Source organism: Cephus cinctus, unplaced genomic scaffold, assembly GCF_000341935.2.
Source record: "Cephus cinctus unplaced genomic scaffold, Ccin1 Ccin1_scaffold0564, whole genome shotgun sequence".
NCBI classification, from domain to species: Eukaryota; Metazoa; Arthropoda; class Insecta; order Hymenoptera; family Cephidae; genus Cephus; species Cephus cinctus.
The window spans coordinates 37-21,533 of record NW_014333216.1 but is presented as its reverse complement, the minus strand read 5'-3'; the positions used below and the strand labels follow the sequence as shown (position 1 = coordinate 21,533).

At 40.2% G+C, this 21,497-nt stretch overlaps 3 protein-coding genes across 8 annotated transcripts in view; 2 read left to right on the top strand and 1 right to left on the bottom strand.

The window, feature by feature from the left end:
* The window catches only part of LOC107268553 (protein jim lovell), a 13,586-nt gene extending 1,755 nt beyond the window's left edge, over positions 1 to 11,831 (top strand). For 4 of the 5 annotated variants that reach the window (XM_025085863.1, XM_025085862.1, XM_025085861.1 and 1 more), the window contains exons 3-4: positions 5,935 to 6,915; positions 7,010 to 11,831. In XM_025085863.1, the coding sequence (XP_024941631.1) occupies positions 5,949 to 6,915; positions 7,010 to 7,557 (1,515 nt within the window). In that variant the 5' untranslated portion in view covers positions 5,935 to 5,948 and the 3' untranslated portion in view covers positions 7,558 to 11,831. Of the gene's footprint in view, positions 1 to 2,102; positions 3,347 to 5,934; positions 6,916 to 7,009 lie in introns of those variants that run through there. The other variant, XM_015741450.2, reaches the window with a different exon arrangement.
* A 114-nt stretch (positions 11,832 to 11,945) lies between these two features.
* LOC107268554 (leucine-rich repeat-containing protein 15) lies at positions 11,946 to 15,554 on the top strand. Of its 2 annotated transcripts, none has more exons than XM_015741452.2 (3): positions 11,946 to 12,558; positions 13,317 to 13,442; positions 13,508 to 15,554. In XM_015741452.2, exons 1-3 carry the CDS (start codon positions 12,541 to 12,543, stop codon positions 14,561 to 14,563), a joined length of 1,200 nt encoding a protein of 399 aa, XP_015596938.1. In that variant the 5' UTR covers positions 11,946 to 12,540; the 3' UTR covers positions 14,564 to 15,554. The 2 variants fall into 2 exon arrangements, with proteins under 2 accessions (XP_015596938.1, XP_015596937.1); XM_015741451.2 differs by lacking the exon at positions 11,946 to 12,558 and adding an exon at positions 13,031 to 13,250.
* Position 15,555: 1 nt separating this feature from the next.
* LOC107268556 (NADH dehydrogenase [ubiquinone] 1 alpha subcomplex subunit 9, mitochondrial) lies at positions 15,556 to 17,779 on the bottom strand. The gene is made up of 7 exons (XM_015741454.2): positions 17,621 to 17,779; positions 17,197 to 17,405; positions 16,811 to 17,104; positions 16,580 to 16,746; positions 16,386 to 16,514; positions 16,093 to 16,279; positions 15,556 to 15,982 (listed from the first exon to the last, which is right to left on the bottom strand). Exons 1-7 carry the CDS (start codon positions 17,658 to 17,660, stop codon positions 15,800 to 15,802), a joined length of 1,209 nt encoding a protein of 402 aa, XP_015596940.1. The 5' UTR covers positions 17,661 to 17,779; the 3' UTR covers positions 15,556 to 15,799.
* Between the last annotated feature and the right edge of the window lie 3,718 nt (positions 17,780 to 21,497).

The window sequence follows — 21,497 nt, the reverse complement described above, 5'->3', positions numbered from 1 at the left end:
GGGGGGGGGGGGAGCATGAGAAATTAGGGAAGGTAGAAGAACGAAAGAAAGAGAGAGAAAGATGACATAATTGCACTTGACACTGGCCCAATGCTTTGAAGATTCTTTTCCATTATGTGACTAACAATCCAGACAGCAGGTAGCTCTCATCATCATCATCATCATCATCGATCGTCCTCGGAAATACTCGGTCAATGGCCTTTTTGCTTGCTTGCAATGCGTAAATAGGCCCCTGCCTTTTGACGTGCACAGACGATTGGTCGACTATACAGCATATGCACTGTATAAGGTACAGACTATTATATATTTCAAAAAAATGATTATCAAGACTAAAGTTAAGTTTTTTCTAAACTCACTTGTGTCAGATCAATAATATATGTCGGTACGATAATATATTTTCGTTGCCATTGCAATTCGTGTTTGTTGACGAGCTTAATAATTTTTGAAATCACCTAATAAATGTTCTGTGCACGATCACTGGATATGTATGGCCCTCGTGAAATTGTTTTTTTGTCATAGCAGCTTAAGAGATAAAGATGAAAACTATTCGAATAGACACACAAGAAACGCGGACGAACATGCGGTGTGCGGTGCAATTGGATAGGCATGGTAGTCAGTCGAACAGATACGCACAATCGTGGAAGTGCTCTTGGGCTATCGCGATGAGCAAACACTCGTCTTGTAGATACTGCAGAACGCCGTTACGACTTTATCGCTTTCATATGCTTTAACGGACCGTTCGACATTGCTCTCTTACGTTGGCAGGGTCGATCGTGTCTTTTTAGACCGTTGCGATAATAAACGTATTTGCCACTAGGTGGCAGGCTGGCGCCAATTTGACGCGCCCTTCTTTTCGGTAATATTTACTTTTGTTTCGTAAATGCACGGAAAGTGGATACTTGGTATATAATATGTAAACTAATTATATGTAAATAAAATGGAGAGTAGCATTCACGATCATTCTGGAAAGTCTTGAGGATAAGCTAAGAAGAGGCTGAGAGCAATCGTGACGGTCGTCATGAGGATTTAGAAAATTCTGGTCTAGCTCGTTCTATGCTCGTTGTGTTGTCTGGATGAGAAGGTAAAAAAAGAAGAAAATAAAAAGGTGAACCAAGCTGGTTTGGCTTTGCCAGTGAGAGACGATACTGGTTTGGCTCGTATTTGTAAATTCGGCGGAGCCAGTGCGCCGTCGACTAGGAATCTTTTGATGTCGCAACGGGACAAAGATTCACCCTGCCACCTTCACATTCCACCTACCCCACCATAAAAAAGTTATCCCATGCGAGAAGGGAATTTCTCTTGAGAGAGAAAATGAGATAGAAAGAGAGAAAGGGAAACAAGCCCATACGAGATCCAGTCGCATTGAGTGCCTCCTTCACGAGACGACCTAAGCAGATTTTTCAGAAAATCTGACAAACCAAATACGAACCGTCATCTGAAAGATTCTAAAGGTATAAAAATCACACTGCTTTATCCGGCATACATTACATCTCTAAACAATCTATAAGAAGAAACAAAAAATGTCAGGTCCAATTGAAATATAATGCCAGACTAAAGACGTTTCTTAAAAACTAAAAAAGAAAAACGTATAATATCCAAGGGCGTGGTGGCGATTTTTCTTTCGATTCCCTGACACATAACTAGACTCTAATCTAGAGTCCCTTCATAAGTCCAAGAAGATATCTTCCCAGCTTTATAAGACTATTTCGCTGTATGGTGGGAAATGCTTCCCCTAAATTTCCCAACACACTTATGCCGCTCGGTTGTGTCAGTCAGACGTATACATACGCGTTCGACACAGAAGGGACTGCACGTAGGATTCGTATGTGATGACGGAAACGAACGAGTAGTGGGGAGGTACATTGAACCAATCAGCTGTCCCCTTCAGGTCAAACAACCAATAACAGCTGAGCTATCGGCCTGCCACCCTTGTCGATGCGGGGCGCTCAGTCACCTCGCGTCACTCGCTAGAAGCAAAAGGCAAAACTGGCAGTCGCGAGAGGGTCTAACACGCGGTTTCCGTGCAACCTCCCTTCAGAATTCATTCGGCTGCCACGGCGGTCGCATCCTCCTTGCTGCTACGAGACCCTCTTTTTCTTTTTCCTCCTCCATTGCCATTACTACCATTACCACTGCCACCACTACCATCGTTACTATACTACTACCTTGCTAACATAGTGATTACAACTACCATCTCATCACCATCGCCACTACTACCGTCCTTTTCCTACTCCTGCATCACAACCAGCAGCCACTTTTTTCTCCACGCCGATATAATACCACACCACGCAACCGTCCTTTAATAGTGAATAACACTTGGGCACCGGTGCTCCTTCTCCTCATCATCTTCTTCTTCGTAGCATATATATATATATGCACGTACACGTGCATACGGGATTTTAAATGTGCAAGAGACTGTGGTAGTGCGTGTGTCGGTGCGGTGGTGCGTGCGTGCGTTGAAAAAAGTGTGCATGAGTGCGTGACTCGAGGCGAGAGACGAAAAAAAAGAAGGATAGAAGAGGAGCGAGGGAGAAAGGAAGAAAGAGAGAGACAGTGAGAGTTTTGGGAGAGCCCACGGGCCAGTCCTCCAAATGTGGCATTTAAGTGCAACCACGAACGAACGCGCGGACCTCGTAGTGAACGCGAGATTCGGTTGAGATTTTTGCGAGGGGGTTGGTGTGCGCGATCTCATTCCATTGTCTTGTGTGGTGACAAAAAATTTTGCCGACGTAAACACTGGCCTTTTCTTTCTTTAAATATATATTTTACCTTTTTTTTCCCTTCCTTTCGTTTCGCGTTCACGTACCCCTCGTGGGCTTTGGTTACACGCGTTTATACGCTCAAGAGAAGTAGTGTATTTGGCCGTGAGGGGGGAGAATTCAAGAGAACGAAGACGAAATAAACAGGACACACTGGACGTCATGGGGATGACGGGTGACCCACGTAACATTTGCAAAATTTGAGTTTCGCCGGTTGCGACTCTGTCTGTTGCATTGTCGCATATATACATTTCCCTCTATATCTCCCTCTCTCCCTCGTCCTCCTCCTTCTTACCGACGTTCCTCCTTCGCCGTCATCCCCCTCAATACTTCACAAAATTGGATATATTTTGGATATCTCTTTGAAAAAAGAAAAATTTCGAACCACTCGACCAAGTGAGTCGTCACGAGAAATTGTTTTCACAACGACCGTAAACACCTATGTGTAACCGATACGCGCACATGCGTTAAATCCATACCCTGGTTCGCCTAAGGACGGACGTACGGCCACATCGCGGGGAAACATTGCCGCGAGCCAACGGCAGCCATTTAAATTTTTACATTCCTCTCGGACTCCCGGAAAACACGTAAGTTCACTTTATGCGATTGTAGTTTGTAATTTTTTTTGTATCGTTGCGTTTGGGAGGTGACGAATATTTGTTTTTTTTTCTGTTTCCCGTTGCCAAGACGGATTATTCGTAGTTGAGATTGACTCCTGCGCTGTGCTCACATGATTGCGATAATGCCGTACGTGATGTGCATGTAGAAAATGTATGCAACAATTGACTTTTGCTTTGACAAGCAGACAAATTATCGTGGCTCAAGGATCATACGGATTTTCAGTCACAGTATTTTAGATCGAATGCATTTGAGATGTGGGGTAGCTATATATTGTATATGTGTGTATGTGTGTGTGTGTGGCTAGGCGAAATATAATGCGCGGGTCTTTCTATTGAATTTCTGCTAAGCGAAACCGGTAGGTATTGCAATTTATCAATCCCGCTGAGACTGAGAGCGTACGAATGGAAACATGTGGTAAAAGGAAGCCGTAGTAATTCTCGGGAAAAACGAAATTTCCCACGAGCAACGTTACTGCCGTCGTCGGTACCCCAACGACGTGCGCGTTTTCAAATTCGTGTCAATCGCGATGCGTTTTGCATCTCGTGAGTGAATTTCAAAATTTACAAGACATTACGAATGTTTTTTTGGGTATTCATGCTATAAATTAGAAAATATCCGTCGCCATAGTTTTTGTGCGAAATTCTCAAGGTTATTTCAGGTATAATTCGTGTTGTGTAATACTAAAGTAAAATTGTCATGGGAACCATTTTAAACGACCCGAGTCCATAAAATTTGCACACCCTCGGAGGCCTTGTGGCTGAACCCTAAAAGGGCGAAGACCTTAGTATACATATATAAAATCAGAATTGATCGAAAGTACAATGCTGCCAATCGCGTAACACAATTCTAGTACACAATAATATACATATGTAGGTATAGGACAATGACAAAGAATATGTGCACTCGGAAGGTTACGTAAGTCGCGCAAGATCTCGTTGCCTTTGGCGGCCATCATAAAACTCAGAATTTTTAGATACGACTGTAAGCGCAGCGCGGCTGTACGCGAATGAAATTGGAATTACAGAACGGTTCAAAGTACTCCGGATTAAAAATAGTCACACTTGAGGCTAGTCGCGTTGAATACGCATATGTTTCTTTCTCTATCTCTCTCACACACGCACGCACACAGTCTCTCCCTCTCTTTCTTTCTCCGCCGCACGATTTTATATACATACAACATCTTCTTGGGTTAAGTGAGAACGTTTTTCATGTCAACTGATAGAAAGCAGCACAGAATGGAATTGTGCAATGACCGTACAAAGTGTATTATTGTAATGTGAAGATTCTCGGCTCTGATAAGGAGTCTTGCTACTTTCGTGGAAATATGGATTCTCTCTACGGGGTTGTAAAAGTCAAGCTGGAGAGGAGGAATGGCATATATTGTGAGTCGGTTGGTGGGGGGGCAGGAGGGGAGGCTGCGATTGTCGGTAAGCAGGGAAAGTCGAGGTGCTAGGAAGAAAGAAATATTTGTGCGTTATATATATATATACATGTATGTATATGTGTAGGGTGAAAGAGAGAGAGGGGGAGGGGGAGGGGGAGGGGGCGGCGACTGTGCAAGAAGCGAAGAAAGGGAGAGCGGAAAATGGATGTGTCGTGGATCGCCGAATATGGCGCGCAGAAAGAAGCTTTTTAAATGCGCACGCAGTCCTAATAAAAGTGCATTGGCCTCGAGTCGAGGCCCAGATAACGCAGCAATTTACACTCCTCTAAATTTGGTTCGCACCAGGGACTAAGCAAATATCCGTCGAAGAGCCGCGAGCTAAGAACCTTGAACCGTCATTTGTGTAGAGGTCTAACGAGAATGATCGAGAAGTGGATTATTGGGGAGAAATGAAAAAAAAAAGAAGTGCGAGCGAAAACGAACGGGACTTCGATTTCAGGTGTCCCCCTATTCGCCAAACAGAGAAATAGAGGTCCGCCGTATTCAGGCGTCCTCCTTTTCTTTTCTCGTTGCGTAAAGAGGGGACCCTTTTGCCGATTAAAATACCATGGGGGACCATTATTGGAAAACTGGGACGCTCTGATGGGAATATCCTCTCTTTTTTTTCATTCTTATTTTCTCAATTATATTCGAAGCTTCGGGGGTGGAATTATTTTTATTTGTAATAAAATCGATGGAATTGATCGTTCAGAGAGGCTGGTCTATCCGATGCGAATATTTAAAATGTTTTTTGGTGTTATGCAACGATACACTTGCTCTTATGGACCTGTACTAGGTGTCGCAAGCGTGACGGGACACAATGTTAAATCCTATTCATCTTTCGTGTCAATAGAACCGAAGGTCATTGAAAAGTTTTTCGGACCTGCATGTGCATTGTGTCGCGTTCACAGGTGCAACTGCGGCCCTCTTTCTCGTACCGTTGGAAATAGTAGATTCGCCCATTGTTCGCTCGAATGCATTTCCTCTCTGTTTATAGTATAAAGAATATTCAGATGAATTACTGACATAAAATCTATACTCCTTGTTACAGTTTAATTTTTTTTTTATTACTCCACAATCTGACCTTTACGTTGAAACTGATATTAATTATGTATTTTTTTTTATTTTTAGGAAACGAAATTGTGATGGGGACTGCATCTCAACAATACTGCCTCCGCTGGAACAATCATCGTTCAAATCTGCTCACCGTCTTCGATGAGCTTCTGCAGAACGAAGCGTTCACGGACGTGACCCTGGCCGTGGACGGTGGTGCGTCTGTAAAATGCCACAAAATGGTGCTAGCCGCCTGCTCCAGTTACTTCCAGACGCTCTTCATCGACCTACCCTGCAAGCATCCAATAGTCGTCCTGAAGGACGTGAAGTATGCAGAGATCAAGGCAATCCTGGAGTACATGTACCGGGGCGAGGTGAACGTGGCGCAGGAGCAGCTTGGTGGTCTTCTGAAGGTAGCCGAGGTGCTGAAGGTGAAGGGTCTCGTGGAGGAGAATGGCTCTCAAGGTCGTCGGGACGAGGGTGAGACGTCGTCGCCACCTCCAGCCATCTCCACGAGTACCACGAGTAGCGCAGCCCACAGTTCCGGACACATCTCACCGCCACACTCGACGGGAACGCCGTACAGTTTGTATGGGAAGTCTCCGGTGGACCGAGCCCAGGGTAGGCTCTCGTTACCCATGTGGGCCTTGTCAGGAATGCCCCTGCCCCAGCATCCTGCATCTGGTCATCAGCCTCCGCATCACGCCCAGCACTCGGCCATGCTCGGTGGATCCTATGACAATGGCTCTGATACCTCACCACTAAAGAGGAAGAAGCTCTCGAATTTACTAATGAATCGAGACACTCCTATCCTGAGAACTGTTCTTGGACAAGGTCATGCCGACAGTTCTCAGGGTATTCCTCTTCTGCATCCGGACAGCCACGAGACGCACTTTAGGTCTCACAGCAATGGGTCGGCTAACGAGGTGGATCGTAGGAACTCGACTGAGTTATCTCATGGGGAAGCCGCCGTTCACAGTCCTTACACTGACATCTCAATGATGGACGAGGACGAGAAGCAACCATCACCACAGTCCTATGCAGGAGACACCAAGTCCGGTACGTAATTCGATCCTCCTTACAGCATTGTGCATTGTACCTTTATCCAATAAATTCTTTCCCCCTATACCTGTACAACATCTCGTTCTTCCAGGTATAGTAAACTACGTACCGACGCAGAAGCCAGAGTGGAAGCGTTACAAGCAGTACACCAGGAACGACATAATGTCTGCAATAGAAGCTGTCAGGTCGGGAATGAGTGCTTTACAAGCAGCACGGAAGTACGGAGTGCCCTCGCGTACTCTGTACGATAAGGTTAAGAAATTGGGCATTACGACGTCCAGGCCGTTCAAGAGAAGCTCGAATGGCAGTGGTGCGTGTTTCCCTTATGGCATCGGTGGAAATGCCAATGGGGGAATCTATGGAGGTCTTTCCGAGTCGGAGAACGAGAATAGTAGCGCATTGATCGAGCCAGCGGCCGTTCTGGAAACGAGTTTTGGCAAGGAACGTGATCCGATCGACATGGCGCGATGCAGTCCCAGTCCGGCTGTACTTTCAGTATCGAAACAGCCCCAGGTTGAAGATCAAGTGGAAGACCTCTCCGTCGGCAGGAAGCCTGAATTGCGCGTGATCGTACCACCGGTGTCTTCCATAATCAAGGAGGAAGAACCGGATGCGCCTGACAACTCTGGACGCAACTGATTCACAAATTCGGATGCGAGCACGCAACACCACCGACATAAGACTGATTCTGCGTCGTAAACTTCGAGACTGATTACGATTCGTGCGGCCTGGCCATCTCTGGCAGAGGAGCCTCTCAGAGCACTGGATTTAGCTGGGCATCTAAAGTAACACTTAACCTATACCGCATTGTGATCCAACGTTTTAGCTTGCTACTCGCGATTTTTATTTATACATTCCTTGGAGTGGAATTGCCAGTTGGCTACTGGAGTGCAGTTGCGTGACGTTCGATGATTTCAATTTTAATGGTACGCAGAGCGACGTCGATTCTCTACATCTGACCTCTTGGAGCAACGAGGGTAAACGGGAAACAAATTCAGGTTTTCAGGTTGCGTCGATAAAAAGAAAAGACACTGAGAGAGGTCATCGAACGTCATGTAACTACTGTAGCATGTGATGCGGATGAGAATTGCGACTGTGAGGAAGTTCCAATCCAAGGAGATGCGTAATGGGGAAAAAAAAAAAATGAAAAATCGCGCAGTGCTCAAGTGAGCAAGGGGAACCGCGTTAACGTTACGGGATATCCTTGGAGAGCCCGCAAAGAGTATAAAAGAAAAAGAGAGAGAGAGAGCGTAACGAGAGTCGCAAAGTCTTTCAAAGATTTTGCGCGTATAAAGATGAAAATGATTATAAAGAAAACCCCGTAGATACGACCTGATAAAAATGACGGACTTTCCAAGGAATACTCCGTGGATCGTTTATACGGTGTCTTTGTTTATTATTATTATTATTATTATTATTATTATTATTATTATTATTATATTATATTATATTTTTTCTCTAAATTACGTTTCGTCGGCCATTCATTAAGCGAGAACGAATTTCGCGATGTAGATTTATATTGTTTAAACAATAGTCCGCACAGCCCCTGAACCGCGCACTGCTCGCTCCCCTCTCCCCCTTTTTTCATTAATTCTCCTTTGACTACGCATTCTTTATTTCTTCGGTATTGGCGAGAGGCACACAAGGGCTGATGAGAAAGATCGAAAGATAAGGGAGATCAAGGACGAAGGAAAGGGAGAAATAAAACTAAAGAGAAATCCCGCGATGCATTAAATGCCGCGACGATGCAAGAAAGAAAGACAGAGAGAGAGAGAGAAGAAATTACACGAAGTTTCAACAGGGGAGGATACGCGTTCGAAAGATATAAATAAAAAGAAAAAGAGTAAGAAGCATATAAGGGGTTTGAAAAAAAAAAATCAAGAGCGATTCTTTACGTTGACTGAGATAAACTGTTGATTCGTTATACGAGAGAAACTTAAGCTTAGCATTAATATAAGGGATATATCCGAAAGCCCCTTCTCCCCCCGACCAGGACATACCTTCAATCCCCTTTCTCTAATAATAACGTACACGCGTAGATAAATATAAATATTATATATTGTAAAGGTACACTCGAGAGTGATAAGGAGGGAGAAGCCGATAGGATGGATACGTGAGACAAAGAGAAAGAAAGAAGAAAAAAAAAAGAAAACTTATAATCAAGCAGCATGGCCCTGGGATGCAGATGCAATATTGCTCAAGCGAAAACAAAAGAGAGGAGGAATGAAATATCGTAATCGAAACATATCGCGTGGACGGCAGGATATAACGTGGGCGGGGACGAAGAGGGAAAGAAAGGAAAAAAGGAAACCGAAGGAAAAAATACCGGAAAAAGCGTGAAACGGAAGAATGCGAGATATTCGAAATAATTGCACCGAATGATTGGTTTTTTTCGATGATTAATCGAACGGCATGTAGTAGAGTTTTAAACTTATTGTATCTATATTGTTTAGCGTCGGACATTTATTAACTTTAAGTAACTCGAGTGTGAATGGGATTATGTGAAAGAGAAGAAGAAAAAAATCTACCTCAAATGACGTACAACGAACGCGAAACGTTCGCGTGAACCCGTAAGACTGATATACAAAAAAAAAAAGAAACTAATAACGGATTGATGGGACGAAGTTAAACGATGTCGATGGGAAACTGTGAACGAGCAAGAAATTGAAAAAACAGGAATAACAGAAAGAGAGAGAGAGAGAAGCCGTAACATATACGTCACGACTACTGTCAATACCATAGATGAGAGAAAGAGAATAAGGGAATGAGAAAGAATGGAAAGTATAGAAAGTATAGAAAAAGAAAAAAATTAATTAGGCAAGCGACAATCCTCTAAGCACGCTGCTAAATAATACTATATACATATATATAGATATTTATATATATATATACAAGATATATATATAAATATTTATCTACCTCGATATAAATATATATATATATACACACATAAGTTATAAATATATCGTAAACGAACTATTCGGACCTTTATTAGGATTATATATTATTAATATTATTATATACCTTATATATATATATATATATATAATTATATATATTGGTGTTTATATATATTTATATATATATATTTTAACGTCACGTCAGTTGCCTTATCGCGCAGCCGTCCAACGGCTTTGTCTCGAAAAACAAAAGGAACCGTACTCTTTTTAAAAAAAGAAAGAACAAAAAAACGTTTCTTTTTTTTTAACGTAACGCCAAGATATTAGATGACTTCGCGAAAACCGCCATACTCGGCTAATGATTTTCTTGGTGCTTTTTTTTTTCTTTCTTTATAAACTCCAAGGGAAGTTACAGTTACATTGTCGTTCTGAATGACGCTCTGGGACCGCGTTATTTTGTATTACGTATTATAGCGAGAGTGACGTAATACCGGTTTGCGATACGAAAAAAGAAAGAAGATGAAATAAGGATACAAACATAACACAAGTACAAGAACAACGACTACCTCGAACGCCGTAAATCGTTCATTCCATAGTTAGTTACCATAAGAATGTAATACAGCGAAAGAATGTTTTGCTCTGTTTGAAGAATTATTTTTTTTTTTTAGTTTGTTTGATATCTTGAATTATTCGCGACGATTCGTCGTCGCGTCTCGTTGATCAACTGATTTTATTGTACGAACAATTAATTATTTTAACAATTTATTTTTGTCTCTTCGTCTGTTCACGACGTTCTGATTTTTTATGCAGTTTCTGTCGCCTTTTACATTGTCCTTCTCTTCGTCGTATTTATACAAATTTTGTATTTGTTGCTTGTTGATTTTTTTCTATTGTTGTTGCTCCGCTTCCTTCTTTTGAGGATCCACTATTGTTCGCAAGCAGAGCAATTCGTTCTTCCTCGAATCACAGACAGTACCTGCACATTCGCAATAGTACCAAAACTCTATTGTAGTAGGAATTTTTAAACAGCACTGAATTATATAGACAGGAATATATTATTATATATTATATCAACATATTATATTATTGTATGGGAGTCGGAAGTTTGACCGTAGAGAAGTCATCTTTAATGTAAAACCATGATCTGGTAGTCGAAGTCCCTATAAAGAATTTTTATCTACGATCCTGTAAAATGCCGGAACTTATTGTACATTGTCGATAATTAAGCGACGATTGCTTTGTTGTGCGATCATTAAACAATTGTTGTTGTACGGTGAAATTCGCAGCGGGCTTCGGCGTACCGGAGATTGCTTAAGGTATAACTTCTATTTGTGTTCAGAACTCTCGTTCTTTTCTTTTAAAGCTATTTTCTCTTCACGTTTTTCTTTTTCTTTTATTTTGTTTTCAATGGCCACGCGAGCTCGGATGTAAAACGTTATTAAAATGGAAAATAGAAAGGCGACGAGCTTTAATTTTAATATCAGGGATGTAACGAATTTGTCTTCTTTCACTAATAGTTTTTCTTATTTTTAACTCTCCATTTTGTACGTCTTCAGAAACTCCGATGTCTCTTTTATTATTATTATCATTATTATTATTAGTGTCATTATTATTTGTCTCGTCTTCTTATTTTCTCGCGGTATTTCTTTTTTTCTTTTCTATTATTTTTTTCCTTTATTTTTTATTTTTTTTTTTTACTTAACTTACCGTTGAAACTGCCGAAGGATAATGTACCGTCGAGTAGAGAAAACGTTTGTACATAATTCTAAGTGAAAGAACCCTCAAACGCTGCCTTAAACACAACCGCTGCTGTTGTATTATTTGTAAGACTGATTTTTTTGACTATGTTAGATATTACTGTGAAGATTATATATATATATTAGTATATAATATACAGAAGAAGTGTTTCGCCCACGCACGGGGTTATTAATTTCGATCGGATATATTGCGACCTCGTCGATGCGTGTTATCAATTATTGTGCAAGTTTGTTATGAAATATATTATCGATAGAATATCCTCCTCTATCTTGTCCAATTGGCTCTGCCGGTATACATTATTAATATATAGGAAAAACTACAATTTTTATTATAAGGTTATATATGGTTTTTGCTTGTCTACCATATTTATGTGTGGCAATATTTTGTTTATTATTCAGTTTTTTCGTATAGAACTTTACTTTATTTGACAGAGCACTTAAGGAGATAATGCTGGAAATTGGCTATCTTCAAAATATGCAAGTTCGCATCATTTGTGTCCTATGATATATCTGAAATAGTAACTTCATTTAATCTTTGTTGACGATTTATTTAACGTTTATACAGTATTAGGTAATTTTGAGTACTGCATGTTAATCAATGCCAGTTAAGGTTCGCCATTTTGGCCTGTGGGATTTTCATAGGTCAAAAAGTCTAGCTGATAAATCTCACTGGAGCATCGTAGAGAATTATACACGGACTTGCGCAACAGGAGGGTCGACAAAATATAAAGCTAGGTACGTCCAGGTCGCTGCACGCTCCTCGAAAATTGTAGTAAATCTTGAGAATTCTCCTCGAGGATAGCACGTCTTCTTTGGGAAGTTGAAGAGGCCAATCGAAGTTTAATTGTTAATCAGTGAATCATTCGAGGTGTTATTTTCGAAAGTCGTCAGGGTCTCACGAGGACCCTCCTCGAAGATACTGCCTCACGGTGGTCGAGGCATGCGTCCTAAACTCCGCGGGATTGATGTATCGCAAAGCGCAGGTACAAATGCTTGTATTTGCTTTGAATCTCTTTAACGATAATTACAGAAAATCTGGCGTACGCCACCATTTTGAACCTAGGACAACACTTGCAATTTGTTTTGAGAATTCCTCATTAATCTTTCATTTTCGTATTTGAAGCATCGTGTTTATGTACACTATACCGAACACTGTCTAATGCATTTACTTCTTTATAATGTGGATTAATTTATTGGAAAACAAATATTTAAATGAATTTACAATTATTTGGACTTAAAGTTTATCTTTTATTTTAGATGGACCAATTGTCACTATGTTATTTGCTTAAAAATTATATTGTGTACTTTAGTCCTTTCATTTTTAATCAGTGTTTGACGTTTGCTTTCATTTCACATTTCGGCGGATTGTACGTTTCTGGTTTATTTTTCATGAGAAAAGTATTTGAATTTTTGATGACAACGGAGTCGCGAAACTTGTAAGTTATTGCTTTTTATTTTATCCTTTCCTCGCGTCATGTGTTCCTTAATAAATGTATATGGTTTTGTCGTGTCGGAGTTGCGGTTAAGAATATTTAGGAGGGAATATTTTCATTTGATTTTATTATTTTCACCGGTATGAAGGATTTTAGGCAAATTATTATTGTAAATTTTTGTCGTCATTGTCGCTAGAATGTTTAGAAGATGTACTGAGAAATTATACTGGGGCCCACGCATGGTTAGATTGCACATATTACTGGAGTAATTGTTGTATTTGGTTATATTTTGTTAATTATTGTTGCAGACCTGGATCTGTTTTCTAACATGCTGGGCAACAGTGAGCTTGACAATTACCTTGCAGGACGAGGCTTCATCAACTGTCTCAACTTCGCAGTGTCTTGCAGAATGCATATGCCTCTCCTTCACACAGGTTTGTTATCCTTACACTAATAGCATTTTGCCTCTGTTATATTGTTACTGATTTTATTGTTGTAGGTGTTATGCAATACGGGAGGCTTACACGAGATTCCCAATGGGAGTTTGCCATTGACCGTGGAAGACTTGTCTCTGACGAAGAATAACTTTCCTATTATACGTAGGGAAGCCTTTACTGCTCATCGGTATTTACGTAAATTGACTCTAGATGGGAACAATATCTCTTTGATCAAACCCTTTGCCTTTCGTGGACTGCCCCATTTACGTAAGCTATCCATTCAGCATACACCACTCTCTTACGTGGGACAGTATTCGTTTGCTGCTCTACAGAATATTACAATGCTGGTCCTGGCACACAACAAGATTCGTTACATCGAAGGCTATAGTTTTGCAGGCACCGATAATGTAAAGTTCATCTTCCTAAGCAATAATCCCCTAGTGACTATACAGAGCTATGCATTTTCGGGACTCAAGAATGTCGAAAGGCTTATTTTACCATCAGGAATCAAGGAGATCGAATCAGATGCATTTAATAATCTTCAACATATCGGACTGCTCAAACTAACATACATGGATCTGAAAAGACTCTTGCCGTACACGTTCAGAGCACTTAGCTATGTGCATGTCCTGAGCATTCAGGAGAGTGATTTGGGCGTCATCTACAAGGACGCGTTCACCGGTCTAAGACGGATAAATAACTTGAATATCCTAAACAATAAGATCGACGCGATCAAGCAGCTCAATCTGTCGGCCGACAACGAGATCGGGACGTTCAGATTCCTTGGAAATCACATACTCGAGGCACCTCGTGCAAGCGATACGATCCTGGATGTTGGTACGATCAGTGCGCTGAATAATCACTTCCCTTGTGACTGTCAGATACATAACGTTCTGGAGAGCGATTTCGTCAACGGTTCTACGATGGAATTCCAACTGCATAATTTCTGTATCTCACCAATTGAATTCAACGGGAAACCAATGAGCGTCGTTGACTTCGACGGGATTGCCAAGTGCCATGAGAAGGTCTTCAAGGATAACCTGGGCTCCCGTGGTCAGGATCTTCGGTCGACCTTAATACTCATCATGTTCTTCCTCGCAGTCAGCAACTTCTTCTGAAGAGAAGAAGGCGACTCGCTTCGTTAGTCAGCTTCCTGCAGTCAAGAGGATCTCTTCTGTTCCAAGGTGATGACCTCCAAGGCCACATTAGAATCGTCATCCTCAAGGAGAAGCAAGGAATAGTCTTTCTTAAAGAAGTTTGATGTATAGGTATCCTACCTTGAACGAAAGATTTCCTTGTATACGCATTTCTCCAACACCTCTTCGTACATCCATCCAGGAGAAAATCCTCCAAGCTTTTACTCTAGTCCAATATCGAATACAATTCGTGCCACCCGAGAGCTTTCTAGTCTAGTCAGTAGACGTAAGTTTACTTTAAGCTTTAACGAAAATGAAAGTATTTAAGATAAGGAATTGCATATTCAGTATTATCGGTTAAGCAAGTCGAGATCACGCTCATTATTCCATGGACCTCATTAATCCTAGTCATTTTTGAATCTTCGAGCCGACTCGACTCATATTTTTCTTTCTTTTTAGAATCGAACCGAGTCCTACAGTCTATACTTATATCCGACATCAGTCAAATCATCCAAAAGGTCATCTTCTTGCAGCTAACAATGTCCTACTTCTTAAAATCCAGAAATTACCCTCAGAATGAATATAGAAGGTAATGGACTCGGGTCTCGTCGTGTGTATTTGGCTCGTCGATTCCTTACCATATTTTATCTTCCCTTTTGAAGACTCCAGTCGAATATCCACCAGGGCTTTGACTACACGCTAAAGCTTCGGTCATTATAAATCATATTAAAGATTCTTCTTATTGCGAACGAAGTAATCGTGCATTCACTTTAGAATGATAAAAATAATCATTTATAACGATCGCCGTTAATCAATGCAATCGTTTGTATTTGGACGTGTTCGAGGACCAACCTAGCTCGTATTTTTTACAGAGTCGAAGGACCTCGTCAAAGCTTGCCTTCCTTTCATGTTTAATGAATCTCAAACAATATACAAGTTTGTCGTAAGAACAATAAATAAATTAATTCAATTTTAACTTCCGTGAAAAGCTTTCATTAACAATGAATATTTTACAAGTTTATTGAGTGTTTGTTTCTTGTGGAGTTTATTACAATATTTCAATAGCGGTGATTGCTTGACATATTCTTGTTCACTATGATCTTACGCTGTAACCGTCGTTTCCTTCAAGGTCAGGAAGGTACTCGTAATCACTAACTTCTCGTTTCTGCTACTGATAACCGTGTATTTTCTCATTACTGTACACTAATTTCACCATTCTTAAAAGATGGGAATTGTTTTTGGCAGAGCTGGTTTGTCGAATTCTCCAAGACTCTCTTTGTAATGACGGTTACTTTTGTGGAGAAACATTTCCCAGTCTGCTTGGGTTTCCATTTCGATTGGATTCACACCCAAGTCCTCTAGGCCAGGCATACCTTTCACGTATTTGTCACTCGTTGCTTCCTGATGAAAAGTAGAAATAAACAGCAAGTGTAATACATGGTACCAACTCAATTTCTATTGTTTTATATAACATTTTTTGTAATCTTCTTTTTCTTTACTATTTAACTTACTTTCTCTAGACCTTCCCAATGTAAATAAGCCATTGGCCATGCTGGGCTGATTTTCTCGTTAATGGTAACCTTTAACTGGAAGAAATACGAGGTTTCGACATCTGTACGGGCGAATCCTAAATCCGGAGTTTTTCTCATGATGCGGAATAAATAGTCAACAATTTCAGAAAGCTTGTAACGTTTAGGTCTGAAAATTGGAAGACAAAAAGTACTGAAAGTTGTCTTATTGATTTTAGTTTACAAGACATTTGGCATTTGCCAATGGTTTTTGTTGTGGCTGTTTTTATACTGACCCTAAAAATTGATAGGTCTTGCCAATAGTATTGGGATCGTTGACGAGTGCAGTGATACCAGCAGCAACGTCGCCAGCCCAGAGTGGTTGCTTTTCGGTAGCTTCCCCCTTTTTCCAGATAGGAATACTCCTGCAAAGGATAAACTTCAGTAAAGTTTTAGTTACATTAGATTTATGCTGTTAAATTAGACTTACTGAAATAGTGTCCTCCATGAATGACCAAAACACTTAAAGAATCTGTCTTCTTGACCAAAAATTGTTCCAGGTCTTACAATAGTAGCCTCAGGAAACTCTTCTTTGACAGCCTGCTCTCCATACCATTTGGTTTTCATGAATTGGGAACCATTCTTGAGCAGCATTGGCTATGGAGAATAAAGAGATGAGTGACAATTAGCTGATATGATACTAAATTAAAAATTAACTAACCGTTGGATTAGGATTGGCACCTGCTGAAGATACATGTATAAAGCGCTCAACGCCACTCTCTTTTGCAATCCGAGCAAGAGTCCTGGCACCCTCGATGTGGACATCATTGAAAGTGAAGTTTTTGGTTTCCCAGTCACGTCCTATTAGATTGATCACTACATTACTATATTTAACACAACGACGAATTGACTCTTCGTCACGCAGATCGAAGGGATGGAAAAGAATCTGCCCAAGATCACCAGCTACCTTGTAAGGCATGGAATCATACATATCGCCACGAGTTGGCAATATCAACTACACAGAAAGGAAATTTGCATTAAGCATTTAAGAAATAGGTTAGATATGTTCTATACTATGAGACTCAACGGATACATTAAATAGTTCACCTGAGTTCCAATCTTTCCCAGTCGATTGATAACATATCTGCCCAGAAAGCCGGTATTGCCGAATATAGTACATGTAATTCCATTATAACTGCTACGGCCACCAGTACCTCTTTTCAAGCTTGCAGTAGTTGGGTTCTTTATGATCCTGGGTGTATCCGAGTAGTAACAAACCTGCACAGCTACTCCAGTAGCACATATTGATTGTCTCTCTAGGAAAATAAAATTGCATAAGATGCACTTGTACATAAAAAGAATATTATCAATATTGAAGGCAGTATAATAGTACAATAACAGTTATGTAATTATTTTTAAACAATTCATTGTCATGCAAACAAATGAATTTTAAGTGAACACATTAATTACATAAAATCAAGATTTAATCCAAGCAAGGTAATTCTATCAGGTTCGGACGCTTTATTCTTACTTGCGACAGCAAAAGTATTTTTTGGTATTAAAGCAGCCATCTTCGCGAAGGCCCCGACCACCTTAAACTACAAATTCTGCGCGAGGCAGAATAGTGTAACCATCGACATATAATACCGGACTGCTCACTGTAGTCGCAGAAAGTGTAACCGGGAATAGAAAGAGAGAGCAAATCGTAAGGACCGTTCTGTCCTTCTCTTGGGCAGGAGCGGAATCAGGAATAAGGAAACCCCGCGCAGTAAAATGTATGTCTCATGATGAACTTTATTTATATATTTTATAAGTTTGATTTAATCTTATGTTAACCATAAAATTTAAGGTTATATTTCTACCTTATTTACTTGTGAAAGCTTATCGTATTGAGCTCAAAATACAGGTCTTGCGATAGCAAACACTCAAGACAGCGAATCACCATTTTTTTTAGTAATATTGAATTTTGATAAACACTTCTGTCTCCATGATTCGACTGTAACAACGTACATTATAGATGTGCGGAGTAATCTTTAAAAAGTCGTTTAGTCTACTCCTAGGCTGCTGAGTGACTCCAAACCGAGTCCTAGCCTAACAATCTCTAACGAGATTGAAAAAATAATGACATTTTCTAGAAAAGAGATAGTCATTAATATTGGTCACGTAAAAAGACGACACTTCACACCCAATAATTAAATTAATATGGCAAAAATTTCATAGATCTTAAAATAACAGAGTAATCTTTCACATGGTTCTTATTTTGCATATTACGTTCCTGAACTCCTTCCATCCAGAAAACCTTTGACCAATAGAAAAATAATAGAAAAGGACAGAACGGTCTTAACGATTCGCTCTTTCTTTCTATTCCCGGTTACACTTTCTGCGGCTACAGTGAGCAGTCCAGTATTATATGTCGATGAGTTTAACTCATTATATTCGTACTGATTCGTATAGTAATAAAACGAGAAGATTAATCCTAAAGACTATGTAGTCTATTCAACACGCATAAAAGTGATAGAGTAATAAATGTAATTCTATAATTTGTACAATCTAGTAAAGTGTTATAAATTAAATTTATATCAATTTATTTACAACTGCATAATTTTTAGGTCTTGCAGAATAAGACCGCTGGGTTTGCACTGGACCTCAGAACTTGGCTCCATTAGTGGGTCATAGTTAGTAACGTCCTCAATATGCGCCACTTGTAGCGCATGAGTTCCTACTCTGCGATTGCTCATTGGTCGGAAGTACTACTGGCTGAGGTAGAGGGGCATCAGCTATGGGTGTGTTCCGAAATGTACTGACAGTACATACTGCCAGTACCACAGACCACTTATTGGAGACACGGCTCTCCCGTGCTTTAGACCAGAGATGAGTATAGGGAGATGCACAACGCTACGGTTTTAGGCGATACAAAAATCATGGCGCTAAATCGTAGCGGCAAGTCCGGAAGTAGGATTTCGTGATCATCACCTCCGTCGACAATGCGAATTCCATCGTAGCCGAGCTAAACGTTAACAGGAACGCGTAGCTTAGTGGGCAGAGGTTCTCCGATACTTACTGCTGGTTCCCAAAACAACCCTTAGAACGAGACCAAAAACTATAGAATTTTTCAAGATTTATTGTGAAAGCCTATTGTTGAAACATTTTTAAGACATTTTTAAGAAAGTGCAGTACCAACTTGACACCCGTGTAGCGTTTTAACTTTTACTCAATATTATTGGATCTTGATTTACTTTGAAAATTTATTCAAAAAATAAGATTGACGCTAAATCAAAATCTCGCAGAATATATGGAGTAGATAAAAATTTAATTGAAATTGTAGAATATCGAAAATAAATTAGGTTCAAATTGAAATATTAATAAATTAGGTGTTTGAAACACCAAAATAATTAATTAAATCAATAAAGTAAAATATTAACACTTAGAAATCGGAAATTCTGGCCAAGTATATTTCGAAGTATTGCAAGTTGTTCAAAATTATGTGCGCGCAAATTCTTCGCGCAGAACTCGGCAAGAGGGAACAGGCGGATGGTGGGGGGAGCGCTCGAGGCAGAGCCCGGGACTCACAGCGCTCATTCTTCCTCGAGCCGGTCTCCTATACTGGTCTCTTGGAAACATTCCTCATATTCATTTCCAACCTTCTTCTATTTTTATATTTATTTCTTCTTGACTTCGTTATTTCTTTATCTTTCATTCTTCACTTTCTTATTTATCTCTTTCCTCATTTCTTCTCCACTTTCATAACTCTATTCCTTACTTTTCTACTTCTTCATTTCATTTTTATATTCATTTCATTCTTATTTCGCGTTTAACTTCACCTTACCCCCTTGTGCGTTTTTCTTGTCCCTCGACCCGACTTCCTTTCCTTCCTGAGGTTTTTCCCCCCTAGTCCTGTGCGCGAAAGCCGCAGGACTCGGGGGTTTTCCTCAAAAAAAACAACAAAAAAACACGGTCCCCTATGGGGCCTCGGAGGGGTCGTAGCTCCCTTCAGGAGAGGCAGGACCTCACGGAAATGGGCGGGGTGGGGCCCATTTCGCTCCCTTAAACTTCCTACTTTTCCCACTGTTCTCTTTTTTCGCTTCTCCAGAATAATCTGGTCTTCGTGCATACGCTTTACGCATCTTCTTCTCCCCTTGTTCCCTCAGTCATCTCTCTTCTTCACTGTTTCTTTTTAACAATCTTCCTCTTTTTCCATTCAACAACATCTTCCCTGTCTGCTGCCACCAAACATTTCTACTCAATTTTTGAATCTCTTATTCCTTACTATGTCTCCATCACTCTCCTCCTAGTATATCCTTAAAAACTAAGTTTTTAAAATGTCCTTTGGAAAAAGGAAAAATTAAAGTCGTAGTGCATATAACATACAACACGTATATTATATTGCAGTGATATATGTAATATATCTTTAATGGTACTGTTATTACGCGGGCTGTATGTGTATGGATGTATGCATGGCTGCACTTTGTATACTATGTACATTGTATGACTGTATGTATGTTTGTACTTTGCATACTATGTACTTTGTAACTGTATCATTATTACGTTTGACCAATAAATTATCTTTAAACACATATACACGTTGATATTCTTTTGCCCTATGCGAATATCCCAGAGTACGAATGAGTTCTGTCTCTCTCTTACTCTCCTCCGTCCTAACTGCATCCTTCTTCTACTCCTAATATAATTTGAAATTCAATTTTCGAAATTGCACCTTTGGGAGGCTGTATCTCGAAAACGGTTGGATCTACGGCTTCTTCTTTGAAATTTTGAAAGATCTCTTAATGCAGAAAGATAGAATGGTCCATAGAAGAGGCTGGTACAGGTTAGATTGCGATAGGGCCACTTTCAAAAAATTCCTTTACTTTTTGGTACTCGCAGACATTTTTTTGAATTTTGAAATTATCAAATATTCATATTAAAGAATTCGGATTAGTTCGAATTTTCGCCGATAAGAGGGCAGCACCTCCTGGGCATGATATGTAGCGCCATCTCTGAGAGAACGAGTGAACTTTCTCGAATAAAATAATTCCGAAAGTAATTCGAAACTCAGCTCTATCAAGCTGGTACAGATGAAGCTGCAATAGGGCACTTTCAAAAGATCCCTTTACTTTTTGCAGCTTGCAGATCGAGTGAAAGTAATGGCAGAGAAACTGCAGCATAGCCGAAAAGGGGTGTAAAGCGTAAGGTTGGAGGAGAAGGAGAAGGATGCTGTTAGGACGGAGGAGAGTAAGAGAGAGACAGAACTCATTCGTACTCTGGGATATTCGCATAGGGTAAAAGAATATCAACGTGTATAAGTGTTTAAAGATAATTTATTCAACATATGCAATAAAGATACAGTATACAAAATATATATGTACATACATATATGGTTTGCAAAATATTAACAATAACAGTACCATTAA